Here is a 22,185-nt window from a genome sequence, read left to right on the forward strand (position 1 = left end):
TTGTGCTAGTTCAGGGTGGATAAAACTCTCCGTGCTTCCACTGTCAATTAAACATTTAACCCCGCACCCGTTTACCTCGATGTCCACCATTGATTTGGATAGCGGGTGCGGTCTGGTCTGGTCCACTGTGACCGATGCCACTGTAGGGCCCTGATCGAGACAAGATGGCGTCCACGCTGTCTGCTCACAAGATGGCGGACCCCACGAGGTCAGGCAAGATGGCGTCCAAGATGGCCACTCCCACGGCGCACACGCGGCGGTGGCGGGTTTTCCAGCGGGGTTCCCTCTGCACACCTTCCCGAAGTGCCCCTTCTTACCGCACTTAAAGCAGGTGGTGCCTTTCACCGGGCACAGGTTTCTGGTGTGCTTCGACTGCCCGCAGAAGTAGCAGTTGGGGCCCCGACGCATCGCGGCTGTCGTAGGGCTTCTGGGGGGAGAGCGGGGCCCCGATGGTGTCGGGCTGCCGGGCGGGGAAGATGCCTTCCAAGATGGCGGCACCCTTGGTGCACACGTGGTGGCGTGGGCGGCGCGGGCTGAAGAGTAGGCGTCCAAGTTTCTCTGGGCCACATCCAGGGATCGCGCTGTGTCCACAGCCTGTTTCAGGTCCAATCCCGTTTTTTCCAGTAGTCTCTGCCGGATGTAAGTGGAGCTGAGGCCTGTGATAAAGGCATCACGAACAAACTCGTCAGTGTAGACTGCTGCTTTTACATCTTGGCACTTGCAGTCTTTGCCAAGCGTTTTCAGGGTGACTAGGAACTCATCCAGCGATTCCCCAGGTCGCTGTGTGCGAGTAGTGAGCAGATGCCTAGCGTACACCTCGTTCGTAGGCTGCTGGTAATGCGCCTTTAGGATGTCGCAGGCGGCCGGGTACGTGTCGGCGTCTTGGATGAGGGGGTAAACCCGGTGGCTTACCCAATTCCGCAGGATTCCGAGTTTCATACTTTCAGCGTCCGTAGCGTCTGTGATGGCTGCGGAATTGTCCAGGAAGAATTCCATACACTTAAACCGTGTCCGAATCATGCCGATGCGTCCGAAGCATGCGGGTCCAAATCCAAACGTTCGGGTTTCAAGAGTTGATCCATTGCGTTGAAAATTGAGTTAATAAAATTGATGTGCCTCAATGAATCCGAGACTCAACGTTAACGGAGCAAAGCAAGGCTTTTATTAACTCAGAAAGTAATACACAGTGGAGAAGTGTCTCTCATCCAGAGATCTGCTGTACTGCCTGTGAGACACGCTGGGGCCTGCTTAAGTAGGGGCCAGGTATGGGCGGAGCCCTACACACAATACAATACAGGTAAGGAAATGAAACTGAAACTAAACTCCCCTGCTTCTCACAGTCACAGGCACAATCAAACACAGAGAATACAGAGTGCCTGATGAATGGCATATTTCATCACAATCCCCTCTCATTCTTCTAAACTCCAGCGAGTACAAGCCCAATCAACCCAATCTCTCTTCATACGTCTGTCATAAATCTCATCATCGAGAAACTAACTATGAAATAACACTGGACGGCCAGCTGGTGGCGCCGTCCAAGGAGTTTAAATACTCGGGCGTTGGCCCCAGCTTGCCAGGGACATTTTGTAAAGACAAGGGAGCTAGTGGATACAACTAGACCTCCATGTTCTGAAATAAGTTGATTAAAGCCTTGCTTTATGCTCAAACCAAGTGCGTAGTGAGTTTTATTACGTCATTGTCATTCCTGCCATTCCAGGTATCAGCCTGGTGAATCTTTGCTGCACTCCCTCCATGGCAAGAACATCCTTCCTCAGATAAGGCGACCAAAACTGCACACAATACTCAAGGTGTGGTCTCACCAAGGCCCTGTACAACTGCAGCAAGACATCCTTGTTATTGTACTCGAACCCTCTTGCTACGAAGGCCATTTGCCTTCTTAACCGCCTGCTGCACCTGCATGCTTACCTTCAGCGACTGGTGCACAAGGACACCCAGGCCTCGTTGCACTTCCCCTTTTCCCAATCTATTGCCGTACAGATAATAATCTGCCTTCCTGTTTTTGCCACCAAAGTGGATAACCTCTCATTTATCCACATTATACTGCATCTGCCATGCATCTGCCCAATCACCCAACCTGTCCAAATCATACTGGAGTTTCTTGGCATCCTCCTCACAGCACACACGCCCACCCAGCTTTGTGTCGTCTGCAAACTTGGAGATATTACATCTAGTTCCCTTGTCTAGATCACTAATATATATTGTGAATAACTGGGGTCCTAGCACCAATCCCTGCAGTACCCCACTAGTCACTGCCTGCCACTTGGAAAAAGACCCGTTTATTCCAACTCTTTGCTTCCTGTCTGCCAACCAGTTCTCTATCCAAGTCAGTACCTTACCCCCAGTCCCATGTGCTTTAACTTTGCACGCTAATCTCTTATGCACGACCTTATTAAAAGCTTTCTGAAAGTCCAAATACACCACATGCAGTGGTTCTCCCTTATCTATTCTACCAGTTACATCCTCAAAAAATTCCAGCAGATTAGTCAAGCATGATTTACCTTTTGCAAATCCATGTTGACTTTGTCCGATCCTGTCACTGTTTTCCAAGTGCTCTGCTATTACATCTTTTATAATGGACTCTAGCATTTTCCCCACTACCGATGTCAGGCTTACCGTTTTCTCTCTACCAGTTTTTTTAAGTAGTGGGGTTACATTAGCTACCCTACAATCCATGGGAACTGTTCCAGAGTCTATAGAATTTTGGAAGATGGCCAGCAATGCATCTACTATTACTAGGGCCACTTCCTTAAGTACCCTAGGATGTAGATTATCAGGCCCTGGGGATTTATCGGCCTTCAATCCCGTCAATTTCCCTAACACCATTTCCATACAAATACTGATTTCTTTCAGTACCTCCCTCTCATTAGATCCTATGTTCCCCGACATCTCTGGGAGGTTATTTGTGTCCTCCTTTGTGAAGACAGAACCAAAGTATGTATTTAAGTGGTCAGCCATTTCTTTGTTCCCCATTATAAATTCCCCTGATTCTGACTACAAGGGACCTACACTTGACTTCACCAATCTTCTTCTCTTCACATATGTATAGAAGCTTTTACAGTCAATTTTTATGTTCCCTGCAAGCTTACTCTCATACTCTACTTTCCCCCTCTTAATTAATCCCTTTGTCCTCCTTTGCTGAATCCTAAACTGCTCCCAATCCTCAGGTTTACTGCTTTTTCTGGCCTATTTATATGTCCTCTCCTTGGATCTTATGCTATCCCTAATTTCCCTTGTTAGCCACGGTTGAGTCACCTTTTTTGTTTTATTTTTATGCCAAACAGGGCTGAACAAACTCTGTAGTTCATCCATGCGATCTTTAAATGTTTGCCATTGCCTATCCACTGTCAATCCTTTAAGTAACATTCCCCAATCCATCCTAGCCAACCCGCACCTCGTACCATCGTAGATTCCATATTTAAATTCAGGACCCCAGTCTCTGAGTCAACTACTTCACTCTCCATCTTAATGAAGAATTTGATCATATTATGATCGCTCCGCCCCAAGGGGCCTCGCACAACAAGATTGCTAATTAATCCTTTCTCATTACATAATACCCAGTCTAAGATGGCCTGATCTCTAGTTGGTTCCTCGACATATTGGTCCAGGAAACCATCCCGTATACACACTAGGAATTCCTCCTCCATAGTATTGTTACTAATTTGGTTAGCCCAATCTATATGTACATTAAAGTCACCCATGATAACTGCTGTGTTCTTATTGCATGCATCTCTAATTTCCCATTTAATGCCATCCCCAACCTCAGCATTACTGTTTGGGGGTCTATGTACAACTCCCACTAATATTTTCTGCCCCTTGGCATTTCTCAGCTCTACCCATATAGATTCCACATCATCAGAGCTAATATCCTTCCTTACTATTATGTTAATCTCCTCTTTAACCAGCAATACTACCCCACCTCCTTTTCCTTTTTGCCTGTCTTTCCAGAATATTGAATACCCCTGGATGTTGAATTCCCAGCCTTGGTCACTCTGGAGCCATGTCTCCGTAATCCCAATTATATCATATCCTTTTCCATCTATTTGCGCAGCTAATTCATCCACCTTATTACGAATGCTCCTCGCATTAAGACACAAAGCCTTCAGGCTTGTTTTTTTAACACTCTTAGACATTTTAGAATTATTATTTACTGTGGCCATGTTTGATTTACACCTTTGATTTCTCTGACTGACAGTTTTGCTTTTCTCCTTCCTGTCTTTTGCTTCTATCCTTGCTTTCCTTTCCTCTGTCTCCCTGCACAGGTTCCCATCCCCCTGCCATTTTAGTTTAAACCTTCCCCAACAGCACTAGCAAACACTCCCCCTAGGACATCGGTCCCGGTCATGCCCAGGTGCAAACCGTCCAGTTTGTACTGGCCCCACCTCCCCCAGAACCGGTTCCAATGTCCCAGGAATTTGAATCCCTCCCCCTTCCACCATTCCTCTAGCCATGTATTCATCTGAAATATCCTTCTATTTCTACTATGACTAGCAGGTGGCACTGGTAGCAATCCTGAGATTACTACCTTTGAGGTCCTACTTTTTAATTTACCTCCTAACTCCCTATATTCTGCTTTTAGGACCTCATCCCTGTTTTTACCTATATCGTTGGTACCTATATGCACCACGACAATTGGCTTTTCACCCTCCCCCTTCAGAATGCCCTGCAGCCACTCCGAGACATCCTTGACCCTTGCACCAGGGAGGCAACATACCATCCTGGAGTCTCATTTGCGGCCACAGAAACTCCTATCTATTCCCCTTACAATAGAATCCCCTATCACGATAGCTCTCCCGCTCTTTTTCCTCCCGTCCTGTGCAGCAGAACCACCCATGGTGCCAGGACATTGGCTGCTGCTGCCTTCTCCCGATAAGCCATAAGAACATAAGAACATAAGAAATAGGAGCAGGAGTTGGCCAATCGGCCCCTCGAGCCTGCTCCACCATTCAATAAGATCATGGCTGATCTGATCCTAACCTCAAATCTACTATCACTCTACAGCCCACCCGAACCCATGTGATCTCCTGGGAGAGGCGAAAAAACAGATAAAAAACCCAATGGCCAATTTGGCCGAAAAAATCTGGGAAATTCCTCTCCGACCCATCTAGGTGATCAAAACTCGTCCAGGAGATCACTCTGTCCCTATATTTTCTACAGTACTTACCTTCTGTAAAAGGTGATCTCCACCACAGCCAGGAACAGGAATAGAACATCTCCTGAAATCTAACACAGAATTAGAACACAAGAAGTAGGAGCAGAACCAGGCTACACGGCCCCTGGGCCCGCTCCGCTACCCACAGGGCCATGACCGTTCCGAACCTAGACTCATGTCCAATTTCCTGCCCGCTCCCCGTAACCCCTAATTCCCTTTACTTCTAGGAAACTGTCTATTTCTGTTTTAAATGTATTTAATGATGTAGCTTCCACAGCTTTCTGGGGCAGCAAATTCCACAGGCCTACTACCCTCTGAGTGAAGAAGTTTCTCCTCATCTCAGTTTTGAAAGAGCAGCCCCTTATTCTAAGATTATGCCCCTAGTTCTAGTTTCACCCTTCATTGGGAACATCCTCACCGCATCCACCCGATCAAGCCCCTTCACAATCATATATGTTTCAATAAGATCGCCTCTCATTCATCTCCCTCAACAATATCCAAAGTGGTATATCTGTTTGAGAGGGGGATGGCCACAGGGGACCACTGCACTACCTGCCTGTGCCTAATACTCTGCCTGGCGGTCACCCATTCCCTTCCTGCCTGTGCAGCCTTTACCTGCGGTGTGACCAACTGATTAAACATGATATCCTGCCTGGGAGTGTTTGATGGGTTAGTGCAGAGGATGCTTTACCCCTTTATTGCCCATGATGCACCCTCCAATTAATGCTCCGATGGTCCCTCTCTTTGATACCCTGAAGGTCCCTCCACTTATTGCTTCTGACACTATTCCTCTAATAGGGAATAGACTTGTTTCAGAGCACAGAGGAGGTTGTGATATCCTTGCCTCATCCCAAACACCATTTTCACAAACTGCCTCTCTCTGCCAAAGCAGGAGGGAGACACAATGGCTGATATAAAGAGAGGGGAGACTTTCTGATGTATAAAGCAAGAGCCATTGAATAGTGGGACCTCACATTTGAAGATTGGGAGTTATAATTTATCAGTGGTAATTTTGGGAGTCTGTTCTCCCTATTCGGAGTCTCAGTACCTGGGAGCAAGGTTGGAGATGGGACTGATTGTAAAACCTGTGTTCATGCCCAGTGAGACTGCAGACCAGGAGCAGAGCCTGGTCATGTGACCCTGTTAAACCTTGAGTGGGAGGGGCCTGGGCTGATTTGTGACATGGTTCCTGTGGTGTATGTGCCTTTTAGAGCCCCCTGTGTACTGTAATGCCGGTAATGGCCATTTGGGCTATATAAGCCTGTATAGTGCCTTGTATCTGTTAGTTCACCTCCAGACTTTGTTCAGTAAACACCTGTGAAACCAACTCCTGCATTCCGTGTCTCCATTAACACACGGATACAACAGTGGCGACGAATTGGAAAAGGACTTACCTGCAATTCGGCAGCACCTCAAGGAGATCGATTCCTCAGACGAAAGTCGAAGAAAAACAAGAAAGAAAAAAAAAAACTCTGGTTTCACCAGCTAGCCGAGCTGGTGGCAGGTACTGCAATAATCCTTCCTGGGCAGCGGGCTGGGGCTCCATCGGCTGGCTCTGCAGCGGGGCCGAGCAGCAAAGGTGGAGGTAAACAGAGACAGAGGGTGGAGCACTCGGGAGACGGCCGGCGCTGCAACGCAGGTCGGCGTTCAGACGAAGCAGAGGGAGGGAAAAGTCCCAGAGAGTCCGCCGGGAACGAGTCTCCACCTATTAAAAAAAATACCTGTGTAAATAAAAACCATGAAGAACAGCGTTGTCAGCAGCGGCAGCGGCGGCAAAGCACGGGAGGTGCCATTTTTCTCTGCGGGGAAGAAAGGAAATCGCGGGAGGCGCCGTTTTTTTTTCAGGATGCCTAAGACTGGCAATATTACTGCTTTCGATAGCGATATAGAGGATTGGACCACATATCTGGAAAGAGTGGAGGTATATTGCACAGCAAATGAAATAGAGGATGATAAAAAGGCATCAGTACTTCTAAATCTAATGGGCGCAAGGACATACGGGCTGTTACAAAACTTAATCACTCCAGCCAAACTGAGGGACAAGAATTTTAAGGAGATTGTTGATACCCTACAGGAGCACTTAAACCCAACACCGCTGCTGATAGCGGAACGATTCAAATTCTTCAGGAGGAATCAGCACAAGAATGAAACTAACGCTGATTACCTCACCGAATTAAGGAAGCTGTCAAAGCACTGCCAATTCGGAGCAGGACTGGCAGATTCTCTTCGAGACAAATTCGTCTGCGGTTTCCTAAGTGAAGGAACACAGAAAAGGCTACTTTCTGAGAAAGATTTGACACTGGACAAGGCTTTCAGTGTGGCTGTATCATACGAAGCAGCCGCAAGAGGAGCTGCAGAGACACAGCAAAAGCCACAGGACTTCGGCACCCATGAAATGACACAGGGTTTTGAGAGATGTTATCGCTGCGGCAGATCCACCCATGACCAGAGGGACTGCTGGTTCAAGGACAAAGCATGCAGGCAATGCGGAAAGATTGGACACATTGCACGTGTATGCCGATCTGGAAAAAAAAAATCCACGGACAGGAAAAAAATCAATAAGGAAAAGCTCAGAAAGGTACAAATGATGACGGACAGTAGCTCCGAATACCAGAAGAGCGACAGCGACTCCGGAAACAAGAGACTAAGCTGTCTCAAATTACATAATGTAATTGCCAAAGAAGATTACCAGACCATTTGGGTTACCCTCACGATAGCGGGGTCCCCAGTTAAAATGGCGCTAGATACAGGATCAGCTCTGACCGTCATAAGTCGACGGGATTACGAGCGGCTATTTCCGCATATACCTCTGAAAGACACATCCATTATCTTGAAAACATATACGAGGCAGAAAGTATACCCAAAAGGGAAAATAAGGGTGCCTGTTGTATACAACGGCAAGGAAATACAGAAGTTGTATTTATACGTTCTGCAAGATGGTGGTCCACCGCTGTTGAGACCTGAATGGATCAGGAAGATACGTTTAGACTGGCACTCTATTCAGGCACTGACGGTGACCAGTAAGAAAAAAAATGATGATGACGTCATGCCTGAACGATTAAAAGGCATCTTGGCCAACGCCAAGGAAGTGTTTCAACAGGAACTAGGAACCTTGAAAGGCGTCACCGCCTCAATAAAAGTGGAAGATGCGGCAATTCCCAAGTTTTTTAAGGCAAGGCCGGTGCCATACGCAATTCGTCCAGCAGTCGAGGCAGAGCTGGAGAATTTGGAAAAGGCAGGCGTATTATCCAAGATAGATTGGAGCGAGTGGGCAACACCCATCATCCCGGTCATGAAGAAAACGTTAAATAATGATAAATCTGAAGAACAGAGAAAAATTCGCATCTGTGGGGACTTCAAGGTGACTGTAAACCCGGTCCTTCGCACGGTACAGTATCTTCTTCCGAGGATAGAAGATATTTTCAACTCACTATCCGGAGGGAAACGTTTCACCAAAATTGACTTGGCACAAGCATATCTACAGATGGAGGTTAAAGAGGCCTCTAAAAAGTATCTCACGATTAATACACACAAAGGCCTGTACCAGTACAATCGACTGGTTTTCGGAGTAGCATCAGCTTCAGCTATCTGGCAAAGTGCTATGGAGCAAGTCCTCCAAGGGATTCCGGGGACTCAATGCTACCTAGACGACATCCTTATAACAGGAGAAAACGACAATGAGCACCTTGCCAATTTGGAGCAGGTGCTCACTAGGCTGAGAGAACGGGGCCTACGAGCAAATCGCCCCAAGTGCGAATTTTTCCAGAAACAAATATCATATTGTGGCCACATAATTAACGAGGAAGGGTTGCATAAGTCACCTGAAAAAATTGAAGCGGTCATAAAAGCCCCAGCACCTGAAAATGTCTCACAATTAAGGTCATTCCTGGGATTGATAAATTACTATCATAAATTTTTACCGAACTTGTCAACTGTTCTGCACCCTCTTAACGAACTGCTACAAACGGGAGTAATTTGGAAATGGAGCGAAGACTGTAAACGTGCCTTACATAAATGCAAAGGCTTGATCACATCCAAGGAAGTTTTGGCTCATTACAACCCATCACTGCCAATCAGACTGGCGTGCGATGCATCCCCTTACGGTGTAGGAGCGGTATTATCGCATAGATTCCCTGATGGCTCGGAGCGGCCGATAGCTTTTGCGTCACGCTCATTGAACTCAGCTGAGCGTAACTATGCCCAGATCGACAGGGAAGCACTCAGCCTGGTATGGGGAGTTAAGAAATTCAATCGTTACCTACACGGATAAAAATTTACCTTGTTGACTGACCATCAACCCCTCGTCTCCATATTTAACCCTAAAAAGGGTGTTCCCATTATGACAGCGCAAAGGCTACAGAGGTGGTCCCTTTTCCTAGGGGCACACCAATATGACATAGAATACAAAGGATCAAAACAGCATGGGAATGCTGACGGTTTATCGCGCCTACCGTTGCCAACGGTAGAAGAGGCACCTACAGTGGACCCAGTGGAGATGTTCCACTCAACCATAGTGGAATGTCTACCAGTAACAAATTCTGCCATTGAAAAGGAAACGAGAAATGACCCGACTCTCTCACGAGTCGACGATTTAGCGGTGAAGAGATGGCCAGCACATGGCGAACCACTGTTGCCAGCATTCTCGCAAAGAAGAGAACAGCTGTCAGTGTGCCGAGGAACCTTGATGTGTGGATCCAGACTGGTGATTCCACCCAAACTCCAGTATAAAGTGCTAAAAGAGCTTCACGGGGGGTATCTGGGTGGAGTGAAAATGAAGAACCTAGCTAGAGCGTTTGTGTGGTGGCCAGGTATCGATGGAGACATCGAAGAAATGACCAAGAGCTGCCTAGGATGCCAGAAGGTCCAAAACGCCCCACCACAAGCCCCTCTACATCAATGGGAGTGGCCCTCATCTCCATGGCAAAGGGTACACATCGACTTTGCTGGTCCATTTATGGACTCAATGTTCTTAATCACGGTTGATGCACACTCCAAGTGGCCGGAGGTAATAAAGATGTCCTCCACCACCACGGAAAAAACCATCACAGTATTAAGGACCATATTTGCCAGGAATGGGCTGCCTGAACAGATCTGTTCTGATAATGGCCCGCAATTTGTGTCCGAAGAATTCAGGAAGTTCTTAAAAAACAATGGGGTTAAGCACTACACGTCCGCCCCATACCATCCCGCCACCAATGGATTGGCTGAAAGGTTTGTCCAGACCTTCAAGAAGGCCATAAAGGCCATGGGTAATGAAGACATAAATCTACAGCATAAGGTAGATAACTTCTTGTTTGCATACAGGAATGCAACACATGTGGTTACAAACCAACTCCCGCCATGATGTTCTTCAATAGAAGACTAAGATGCCGGCTGGATTTGATCAAGCCAAACATCAGAAGGGACGTGGAGAACCGGCAATTTCAAGGCATGAATGAAAGGCCAACTAGAACCTTCCAGATAGGTCAACAAGTTTTGGCCCGGGACTACCGTACCGAGAAATGACAGCCTGGAACTATTTGCACACGACTAGGACCGCTGATGTATACCGTGGACATTGGAGAAAGCATAATAAGGCGCCATGCTGACCAGATCATAGAGTCATCCGAAAAGGGACAACCTACACCACAACTCTATATGCCTAATGATGAAGCAGAGATACCCATAGCATCTACCTCCGATCCAGTGATACTGGAACCAGATGAACCCGACACTGGCATTCAAGCCGAATCGACCTTGCCAAAAGAACCTACTACACCACCAGAAACTACTACACCACCAAAGCGTTATCCGGACCGAGTCAGGAAGCCTCCAGAGAGACTGACTTATAATTGATTAACTGCAGCATATGTGTAGATTATTGTTCTTGTAACATGTTAATTAATGATTACTTCAAATGTTCTGTACTGGTTGTCTAAAAGGGGAGGAATTGTGGTGTATGTGCCTTTAAGAGCCCCCTGTGTACTGTAATGCCAGTAATGGCCACTCGGGCTATGTAAGCCTGTATAGTGTCTTGTATCTGTTAGTTCACCTCCAGACTTTGTTCAGTAAACACCTGTGAAACCAACTCCTGCATTCCGTGTCTCCATTAGCACACGGATACAACAGTTCCTGGCTCCTTTGTGATGTCACCTGGAGACAGGTTTACGCCCCTGATTACACAGGATCAGTGGGAGTCACTGTTGGAGGAGCTGAACTTGGCAGCTGACACTGCGAGTGAGTTTAGTCCATATAAATCGGGGGAAGGGAAAGTACAATGTAATATGAAAGTAAGTAATTCAACCAAATGTCATCAATTGCAATTATATTCACATTAAATATAATCATAGTCACAAAAATAGTCGCACTGTATTCCAAATACAGATTCTAGAATAAATATTAATCACTTATATTTTAAAAGATTCTTGGAGTGAAGAGAATCTCTGGAAGGTGGAAAGAGAGGAGTCGAATCATCATCACACTAACTGGGACTGGAAATGGTTGCTGGATTCACAGAGCAGACCTGGTGGGACCAAGAACTCCAGAGGTGAGAGTCTAACCAGCTACTACTGGGAGCTGTTTGACAGTTGCCATAAGGCTCAGCCTTTGCTGTGACAAGTTGACCTGAGCTTAACCCGTGTGTGAAGCTCGCCAATACCTCAGCTGGGAGTGCTTGACACTTACATGTAGATGAAGTTTTATTCTGTGTTCTTACAATGCAGTACCTGAGCTGGTGTGCTTCATTGGATAGTTTCAGAGGAGCTGCACGCTGCATTTAACACATGCTGGATCTGAGTTGGCTGTGCTTGGTCAACCAATTTAGAGAGAGCTTCACTCTGTATCTAACCCGTGCTCGGCCTGCCCTGGCTGGGAGTGTTTCATGGGAAAGTGTAGATGGAGCATTACTCACTATCTAACCCCATACTGTACCTGCCCTGGGAGTGTTTGATGGGATAGTGTAGATCAAGCTTTACTCTGTATCTAACCTGTGCTCTGCCTGCCCAGGGAGTGTTTGATGGGACAGTGTAGAGGGAGCTATAGTCTGTACCTAAACTAGGTATTGAATAGTGGAACCTCACATTTCGTGGATTAGAGGGATAATTTATCAGTGGTAATTTTGGGAGTCTGTGCTCCCTGACTGGAGTCTCAGTACAGGGGAGCAGGGTTGGAGACGGAGCTGAATGTACAACCTGCGTTCATGCCCAGTGAGACGGCACACCAGGAGCACAGCCTGGCCATGTTTGATGGGCTATTGTAGATGGAGCTTTCTTCTGTATCTAACCCATGCAGTACCTGCCTCTGGGAGTGTTTGATGGGATCGTGTAGATCAAGCTTTACTCTGTCCCTATCCCGTGCTCTGCCTGCCCAGGGAGTGTTTAATGGGACAGTGTCGAGGGAGCTACAGTCTGTATCTAAACTGTGCTGTACCTGGCCTGGGAGTGTCTTATGGGATAGTACAGAGGGAGCTTTACCCCATTATTGTCCATGATGCACCCTCAAATTAATACTTCAATGATCCCACCACTTGATACCCTGACGATCCCTACACTTATTGCCTATGATGCCCTTCCTGTTACAGGGCATAGACTTGTTTCAGAGCACAAAGGAGGATGTAATATCATTGCCTCATCCCAAACACCATTCCCACAAACTGCCTCACTCTGCCAAAGCAGGAGGGAGACACACTGGCTGATATAAAGAGAAGGGAGGCTTTCTGGTGTATAAAGCAAGAGGTAGACATGGGGGCCTTTGAATAGTGGGACCTCACATTTGGAAGATGGGAGGGATAATTTATCAGTGGTAATTTTGGGAGTCTGTGCTCCCTGACTGGAGTCTCAGTGCATGGGAGCAGGGTTGGAGACGGAGCTGAATGTACAACCTGCGTTCATGCCCAGTGAGACGGCACACCAGGAGCACAGCCTGGCCATGTTTGATGGGCTGTTGTAGATGGAGCTTTCTTCTGTATCTAACCCATGCTGCACCTGCCTCTGGGAGTGTTTGATGGGATCGTGTAGATCAAGCTTTACTCTGTCCCTATCCCGTGCTCTGCCTGCCCAGGGAGTGTTTAATGGGACAGTGTAGAGGGAGCTACAGTCTGTACCTAAACTGTGCTGTACCTGGCCTGGGAGTGTCTTATGGGATAGTACAGAGGGAGCTTTACCCCATTATTGTCCATGATGCACCCTCAAATTAATCCTTCGATGATCCCACCACTTGATACCCTGAAGATCCCTCCACTTATTGCCTATGATGCCCTTCCTGTTACAGGGAATAGACTTGTTTCAGAGCACAAAGGAGGATGTAATATCGTTGCCTCATCCCAAACACCATTCCCACAAACTGCCTCACTCTGCCAAAGCAGGAGGGAGACACACTGGCTGATATAAAGAGAAGGGAGACTTTCTGGTGTATAAAGCAAGAGGTAGACATGGGGGCCTTTGAATAGTGGGACCTCACATTTGGAAGATGGGAGGGTTAATTTATCAGTGGTAATTTTGGGAGGCTGTGCTCCCTGACTGGAATCTCAGTACATGGGAGCAGGGTTGGAGACGGGATTGATTGTATAACCTGCGTTCATGCCCAGTGAGACTGCACACCAGTGCTCCGATGATCCCACCACTTGATACCCATGAAGATCCCTGTGGTGTATGTAACCGTTCCACCTTTAAGAGAACTATTTTAAGAGATGCACTACTTTATCTTGGCTGCTGTATACTGTAATACCGGTGGTGACCACACCGGTATATAAGTGCTGTGTAATGATTTATTGGGCAGTTCAGCCTGACCTCCGACTAGTAAAGACCTGTTGAATTTACTCTTGTGGTCTGTGTGCAGTGATTCTTATTAACAATAACTAGAACACACAGACTTAACAATCCCTCCACTTATTGCCTGTGGCACCCTTCCTGTTACAGGGAATAGGCTTGTTTGAAGGCACAAAGGAGGCTGTAATATCCAAGGTTGGAGAAGGAACTGATTGTACAACCTGCTTTCATGCCCAGTGAGACTGCACACCAGGAGCAGAGACTGGTCATGTGACCCTGTAATACCTTGAGTGGGAGGGGCTTGGGCTGCTTTGTGACATGTTTCCTGGCTCCTTTGTGATGTCACCTGGAGACAGGTTTACACCCCTGGTTACACAGCACAGTGGGAGTCACTGTGGGATGAGCTGGAATTGGCAGCTGACACTGCCAGTGAGTTTAGTCCTTATAAATAGGGGAAAGGAAAGAACAATTTAATATTAAGGTAAGTAATTCAACCAAATGTCATTCATTACAAACATATTCAAATTAAGTATAATCATAGTAACAAAAATAGACCGAATGTATTCCAATTATATATTCTAGAATTAATATTAATTTTTATATTAAATGTTTCATGTAGTGAAGAGTATCTCAGGAGGGTGGAGAGAGTGGAGCCAAATCATCATCACACTAACTGGGACTGGAGAAATGTCGCTGGATTCACAGAGCAGATCTGGTGGGACCAAGACCCTCAATGTCAAAGACGGGATGAAACAAGAAGCCCCAACAATGATTGTAAAGGTGAGGAACTTTACTGAGGATCCCATCATTCCAGGATTTTGCCAAGGTGAGAGTCTAACCATCTACTGGGTGCTTCTTCGACAAATGCCATAAGGGACTGCCTTTGATACGACAAGTGCAATTGAGCTCAACTTGTATGTAAAGCTAGCCCATACCTGGAACAACAACAGAAAATGCTGGAAAAACTCAGCAGGCCAGGCAACATCTGTGGAGAGAGAAATAGAGTCAACGTTTCAGGTCGAAACCCTTTGTCAAGACTGAAAAAGCACAGGAAATGAAACAAACTAAAAGGCCAGTTTGGGGGCTGGGAGAGAACAAAAGAGAAGTGAAGAGACATTGGGGGAAAAATTGGGTGAGTAGCACCACCTGTTAGCACCTAAAGAGGCAGTCAGTGGCTGTAGCGCCACTGGCTGTGCCTCCCGCGATATTCAGCAGGGGCGCTAATGGTGGCGTTAGCCATTTGCGCTGCGCCAGCACCGATGACGTCATCGGTGTGCGCAGTGCCCCATTCGCGCCCCGAACGCGATATTTCGTAGCGAACACCGCTGTAGCGCTGTTCGCTACCCGCGCCCGGTTCACGGGGCCTTCTTGCGCCGGCAGAGGCGCAAGATAAGGTGGCGGTGCGGGGCGGCCGTTTTTTCGGCGGCCGCCTGCCAGCACCTCCGTCCCCGGCCTCCTGGTCCCCCCCCGCAGCATTGCCGGCTGTTTCCCGAGAGCCCGGCACTTCTCCTTGGTGCTGGGCTCTTTTGCCGGCATTCGCGATCGGGGTTTGCGGTGTTGCAGGCCCCTCCCCCTTAACAGTGGGAGGAAGGCCTGCAGTACCACAGCATGCCGTGTCACAGCGTATGGCACTGCAGCACGTTGCGCTGCGATATTCAGTTTCAGCGCCCTAAGAGAGACACGGCGCGCCTCGAGCCTCGCCCCGTCTCCCTCTAGGGGCACTTCAACTGAATTTCTGACGATCGCTACAGCTTCGAACGCTACGCAAAAACCAGCGCCCAGGCGAACTTGGTGCCAGTTTGGCGCCTCAACCCAAAGAGGTATTCAAAACGAGACGAGATGGTGATAGGACTAGTGGAGACAAAAGACGGCTCTATATTAGGTGTGAAATGCGCTGGCAGAATGGGAGACAGCTGCCATGTGGGAGAGAAAAAAAAGGGGGGGGCCAAAACAAAGGTTTGGATAAAAAATATAAGTAAAAATGCAATGGGGGCCGAGGTTATGATCTGAAATTGTTGAACTCGATATTGAGTACGGAAGGCTGTAAAGTGCCTAATCATACCTGGGACTGCCTGACACTTACATGTAGAGGGATTTTTATTCTAAGTTCATCCCATGCTGTACCTGAGCTGGTGTGCTTCATTGGGTAGTTTCAGAGGAGCTGTACGCTGAATTTAAAACATGCTGGATCTGAGTTAGCTGTGTGTGATCAACCAATTTAGAGCGAGCTTTACACTTCATCTAAGTTGTACTGTACCTGGCCTGGGAGTGTTAGATGGTAATGTAAAGTGGGAGGCTTTACTCTGTATCTAACCAGTGCTATACCAGGCCTGGGAGTGTTTGATGGGACACTGGAGAAGGAACTTTACTCTGTATCTAACCCGTGCTGTACCTTCCCTGTGAGTGTTTGATGAGACAGTGTAGAGGGAGCTTTACTCTGCATTAACTGAGATTGACTGATACTTTCATTGACTCTTTCTTTCATATACCCAGCACTGGCCTGAACTCAGATACTTTCTGCATACTCACAGAGATCAGCACGAGAGCACAAAACATCCCAAACACAGGAGCTGACCCTGGGATGGTGCGACACTAACTCTGCAGGTACATTAACAACCTCTAGAGATGAACCCCTGTCCGCACCCATCCTACTTTATCATTTTCTTGTGGTTGCAGTTGGAATATTGCGGGTGTGTGACGGCAAGCCTAAGGAATTTCCCACCTTTGACCTCTTCAATTTTTTTATTTCAGCTCAGCTTTGAAAACCAGGGCTGTCCTTCAGATGTCACGCATTTCCTGACAGCGCATTTCCAGCACTAGACATGTGACAAGAGAGTGACACCAAAGAGGTAGGACATGTGCAGCCACACTCATCAACATCCATCTTGCCCACACCTGTTGCTGTGCTGTGAAAGATCGAGAAATGCTGGAGTTCCCCTGTGGAGGGAGGCAACGGCAGCTCTGCTGCAAAAGACAGTCAGTCACTCGACACAAGAGATGGTGAAGGAAAGAATCAGAAAATGTAAAGCTTTGAGGAGCTGGATTCTGAACAAAATGAGGTTCCTCAGATCATGGTGTATTCATACCAGATACATGTGTCAGAAATGTTTGTGTCCACAATTAATCCTGAGTGCCTCCAGCTCCAGAGGAGTAACAGTCAATTCCAGATTAACACATATTGAGGCCTGTTACAAAGGTATTGGAAACCAAACAGGACAAAGACAAATAGCACTGAACTATTGATTAATGGGAAGATCTGAATTATAGACAGATTAAATTTGATCCTGCAGGAAGGAAGGAAAAATTGAAGGAAGGAAGATACTAATCTGTAATAACCGGGACACAAGCACGAATGTGCTGTGCCATGGACTGAATAGGAGTATCAACATTTCCCACTTTCACTTTCCCACTGCTGATTATGGAGTGGGTTGGCCCCATTAGCTGGGCTTACAGTGAATCGCGCCATTTGTTTCTAACATCCAATTTGTTTAAATTCAGTTTATTGTTATGTTTCCTCTCCAGAGGCTGATGGTACAGACACTGGCCAACGCTGAATCAGTGGGGAAATTTATAGAGAACATTTTCTCCTCTTTTACCTCACCCATAACTCTTTGGAGACACAAGTGGTAACTTCTGGCTCTGTTAGTCACCATTCCTGTTAATGCTGGGCCAGATTGGGGACACAAGGCCCTGTCCCTCTGAAGTACTTAGATGACATTTCCATAGCCATGGAAAGCTTCATGTGACTGATGTAGAATCCAGTCTCTGGCACTTCATGAGTGGGAGGAGGATCTGCTGTAATGTCACCAGCACTGCCCTTAGGTCTTTTTCTCCCATCAGCAGCAGAACATCCCTTTACCATCTCCTGTATCAAAAACTCGGGTTGACCTGAATGGTCTTCCTTTGATTCCTTCCCTTAGTTTACAGACTTTTCTGCCATTTATTTTTTGTAATTGTGAACCCAGGTGGAGGGCCCAGACCCAGTCGAAGCAGAGCGTGATTGAGGCCGAAGGCAAATTTGTTGGAACAAATCTCTGGGACTTAGGAATAGAATGACTGTGGAGGCTAAAAAAGTAAATAGAAAAAGAGGACACGAGAACGGGAAAAGGTTAAAGCAAAATTAAGTTACAATTAAGAAAAACAAGAAACACAATATATAAAAAACACGTTTTTAATTCTAATTTATTCATTCTCGGGATGTGGGCATCACTCGCAAGGCCAGCATTTATTGCCCATCCCTAGTTACCCTTGAGAAGGTGGTGGTGAGCCGCCTTCTTGAACCACTGCAATCCGTGTTGTGAAGGTTCTCCCATAGTGCTGTTAGGTAGGGAGTTCCAGAATTCTGTGAGACTTGGAGGGGAACTTGGAGGTGGTGGTGTTCCCATGCACCTGCTGCCCTTGTCCTTTGAGGTGATAGAGGCCGCAGGTTTGGGAGGTGCTGTCGTGGAAGCCTTGCTGAGTTGCTGCAGTGCATCTTGTAGATTGAACACACTGCAGCCACAGTGTGCCGGTGGAGGAGGCAGTAAATGCTTAAGGTGGTGGATGGGATGCCAATCAAGCAGGCTGCTTTGTCCTGGATGGTGTTGAGGTTTTTGAATGTTGTTGGAGCTGCACTCATCCAGGGACATGGAGAGTATTCCATCACACTCCTGACTTGTGCTTTGTCGGTGGTGGAAAGGTTTGGGAAGTCAGGAGGTGAGACACTCGCTGCTAAATACCCAGCTTCTGCCTAGTTCTTGCAGCCACAGTATTTAAGTGGCTGGTCCAGTTAAGTGTCTGGTAAATGGTGAACCCCAGGAGTTGATGGTGGGGGATTCAACGATGGTAATGCCATTGAACGTCACGGGGAGCTGGTTAGACTCTCTCTTGTTGGCGATGATCATTGTCTGGTGCTTGTGTGGTACAAATGTTACTTGCCACATATCATCCCCGACCTGAACATTGCCCAGGTCTTGCTGCATGACTGCCTTATTTTCTGACGAATTGTAATGTTGTCGGGTAGATGCCAGTACTGGATCAGCTTGGCTAGCGGTGCAGCTAGTTCTGGAGCACAGGTCTTCAGCTCTGCAGCTGGGATGTTGCCGGGGCCCACAGACTTTGCTGTATCCAGTGCGCTCTACTGTTCTTGATATCATGTGGAGTGAAGTGAATTGGCTGAAGACTGGCTTCAGTGAAGGTGGGGACACCTCAGGAGCAGGCCGAGATGCATCATCCACTTGGCAGTTGTAACTGAAGATGATTGCGAAGGCTTCAGCCTTGTCTTTTGCACTCACGTGCTGTGCTCCGCCATCATTGAGGATGGGGATGTTCAAGGAGCCTCCTCCTCCCGTTAGTTGTTAATTGTCCATCACCATTCACGACTGGATGTGGCAGGCCTGTAAAGCTTTCATCTGATCGATTGGGTGTGGGATCGCTTAGCTCTGTCTATAGCATGCTGCTTCTGCTGTTTAGCATGGATATAGTCCTGTGTTTTCAGATACACTTGGTGCAGCTCCTGGCATGCTCTTCAATACTCCTTATTGAACCAGGGCTGGTTTGATGGTAATGGTAGAATGAGGGATATGCCGGGCCATGAGGTTACAGATTATGGTGGAATAAAATTCTGTTGCTGCTGATGGGCCCAGCGCCTCATGGATGCCCAGTTTTGAGCTGCTAGATGTGTTCTTAGTCTATCCCATTTAGCACGGTGGTAGGGGCACAGGACACGATGAAGGGGTGTCCTCAGTGACTCAATAGTACCATGATTGACCGAGCTGCCTGAGTCCTGAAGGACATAGCAGCCAGACTGGCTCACGGCAGTGAGAGAATAAACACGAGCCACTACCGAGCCACACTTGGTGATGGACATTGAAGTCCCCCGCCCAGAGGACATTCTGTGCCATGACGCCACAGTGCGCTGGATAAGAGATTAGCGTGTAAAGTTAAAGCACATGGGATTGGGGGTAAGGTACTGACTTGGATAGAGAACTGGTTGGCAGACAGGAAGCAAAGAGTTGGAATAAACGGCTCTTTTTCCGAGTGGCAGGCAGTGTCTAGAGGGGTACCGCAGGGATCGGTGCTAGGACCCCAGCTATTCACAATATATATTAATGATCTAGACGAGGGAACTAGATGTAATATCTCCAAGTTTGCAGATGACACAAAGCTGGGTGGGCGTGTGTGCTGTGAGGAGGATGCCGAGAAACTCCAGTATGATTTGACAGGTTGGCTGATTGGGCAGATGCATGGCAGATGCAATATAATGTGGATAAATGCGAGACTATCCACTTTGGTGGCAAAAACAGGAAGGCAGATTATTATCTGAACAGCAATAGTTTGGGAGAAGGGGAAGTGCAACGAGACCTGGGTGTCCTTGTGCACCAGTTGCTAAAGGTAAGCATGCAGGTGCAGCAGGCACTTAAGAAGGCAAATGCTACGTTGGCCTTCATAGCAAAAGGATTTGAGTACAGGAGCAAGGATGTCTTGCTGCAGTTGTACAGGGCCTTGGTGAGACCACACCTTGAGTATTGTGTGCAATTTTGGTCGCCTTATCTGAGGAAGGATGTTCTTGCCATGGAGGGAGTGCAGCGAAGATTCACCAGATTGATACCTGGGATGGCTGGAATGATGTCGATTGGGCTGGAGTTTAGAAGAATGAGAGGGGATCTCATTGAAACTTATAAAATTCTAACAGGGCTAGACAGACTAGATTCAGGAAGGATGTTCCCGATGGCGGGGGAGTCCAGAACCAGGGGTTACAGTCTAAGGATAAGGGGTAAGCCATTTAGGACTGAGATGAGGAAGAATTTATTCACCCAGAAAGTGGTGAACCTGTGGAATTCTCTACCACAGAAGGCAGTTGAGGCCAATTCATTAAATATATTCAAGAAGGAGTTAGATATATTTCTTAAGGCTAAAGGGATCAAGGGATATGGGGAGAAAGCAGGGACAGGGTACTGAATTTGGATGATCAGCCATGATCTCATTAAATGGCGGAGCAGACGCGAGGGGCCGAATGGCCTACTCCTGCAGCTATCTTCTATGTTTCTATGGATGAGGAGGGAGTAAATGTTTAAGATGGTGGATGGGTGGCTGATTAAGCGGCCTGCTTTCCCCTGGATTCTGTCAAGCTTCGTGAGTATTGATGGAGCTGCAACTGTCCAGGCAAGTGGAGAATATTCCATCGCTCTCCTGACTTGTGCCTTGTAGGGAGTGAAAAGGCTTTGGGGAGTCAGGAGGTGGTGAGTCACCTACGCAGACTACCCAGCGTCTGACTAGCTCTTGTAGCCACAATATTTATTTGGCTGATCTAGTTAAGTTCCTGGTCAATGGTGACCCCCAGGATGTTGATGGTGGGGAATTCAACAATGGTAATGCCATTGATTGTCATGGGGTGGTGGTTAGACTCTCTCTTGTTGGAGATGGTCATTGTCTGGCACTTGTGTGGCACAAATGTTACTTGCCACTTAACATCCCCAACCTGAATGTTGTCCAGGTCGTGCTGGACACAGACTGCCTCATTATCTGATGAATTGCGAATGTAACTTGACACTGTGCAATCAGTAGCGAACATCCCCGCTTCTGAAGGTCATTAACAAAGCAGCTAAGATGTTGGGCCTAGGACACTTGTCCTGAGTAACTGCTGCAGCGATCACCTGGGTCTGAGATGATTGGCCTCCAATAACCACAACCATCTTCCTTTGTGCTAGATATGACACCATCCAGTGGAGAGTTTTCCCCTGATCCCCATTGATTTCAGTTTTATTAGGGCTCCTTGGTGCCACACTCGGACAAATGCTGCCTTGATGTCGAGGACAGTCACTCTCACCTCACCTCTGGAATTCAGCTCTTTTGTCCATGTTTGGACCAAGGTTGTAATGAGGTCAGGAGCCAAGAGGTCCTGGCGGAAACCAAACTGGGCATCGGTGAGGAGGTTATTTGTGAGTTAGTGCCGCTTGATAGCATTGTCGATGACAGCTTCCATCACTTTGCTGATGATGGAGAGGCGGTTAATGGGGTGGTAACTGGCTGTTGGATTAGTCCAGCTTTATGTGGACTGGACATACCTGGGCAATTTACCACTTTGTCGGGTAGAAGCCAGTACTGGAACAGCTGGGCTAGAGGTGCAGCTATTTCTGGAGCAGAGGTCTTCAGCTCTGTATCGGGGATGTTGTCGGGTCCCAGAGCCTTTACTGTATCCAGTGCGCTCTACCGTTCTTGAAATCATGTCAGTGAAGCGAATTGGTTGCAGACTGGCTTCTGTGATGGTGGGACCTCAGGAGCTGTAATGCA

The 22,185-nt window shown here is 47.4% G+C and overlaps 1 protein-coding gene across 1 annotated transcript in view; it reads left to right on the forward strand.

The window, feature by feature from the left end:
* The window catches only part of LOC147114785 (uncharacterized), a 147,134-nt gene extending 130,400 nt beyond the window's left edge, over positions 1-16,734 (forward strand). Inside the window, exon 2 of the mRNA XM_085993948.1 lies at positions 16,666-16,734. Within this exon, the coding sequence (XP_085850074.1) occupies positions 16,666-16,734 (69 nt within the window). The remainder of the gene's footprint in view (positions 1-16,665) is intronic.
* Positions 16,735-22,185: the final 5,451 nt, after the last annotated feature.

This window comes from Somniosus microcephalus, chromosome 7 (genome assembly GCF_052327205.1).
Source record: "Somniosus microcephalus isolate GS21.2 chromosome 7, FLI_Smic_1.0, whole genome shotgun sequence".
NCBI classification, from domain to species: domain Eukaryota; kingdom Metazoa; phylum Chordata; class Chondrichthyes; order Squaliformes; family Somniosidae; genus Somniosus; species Somniosus microcephalus.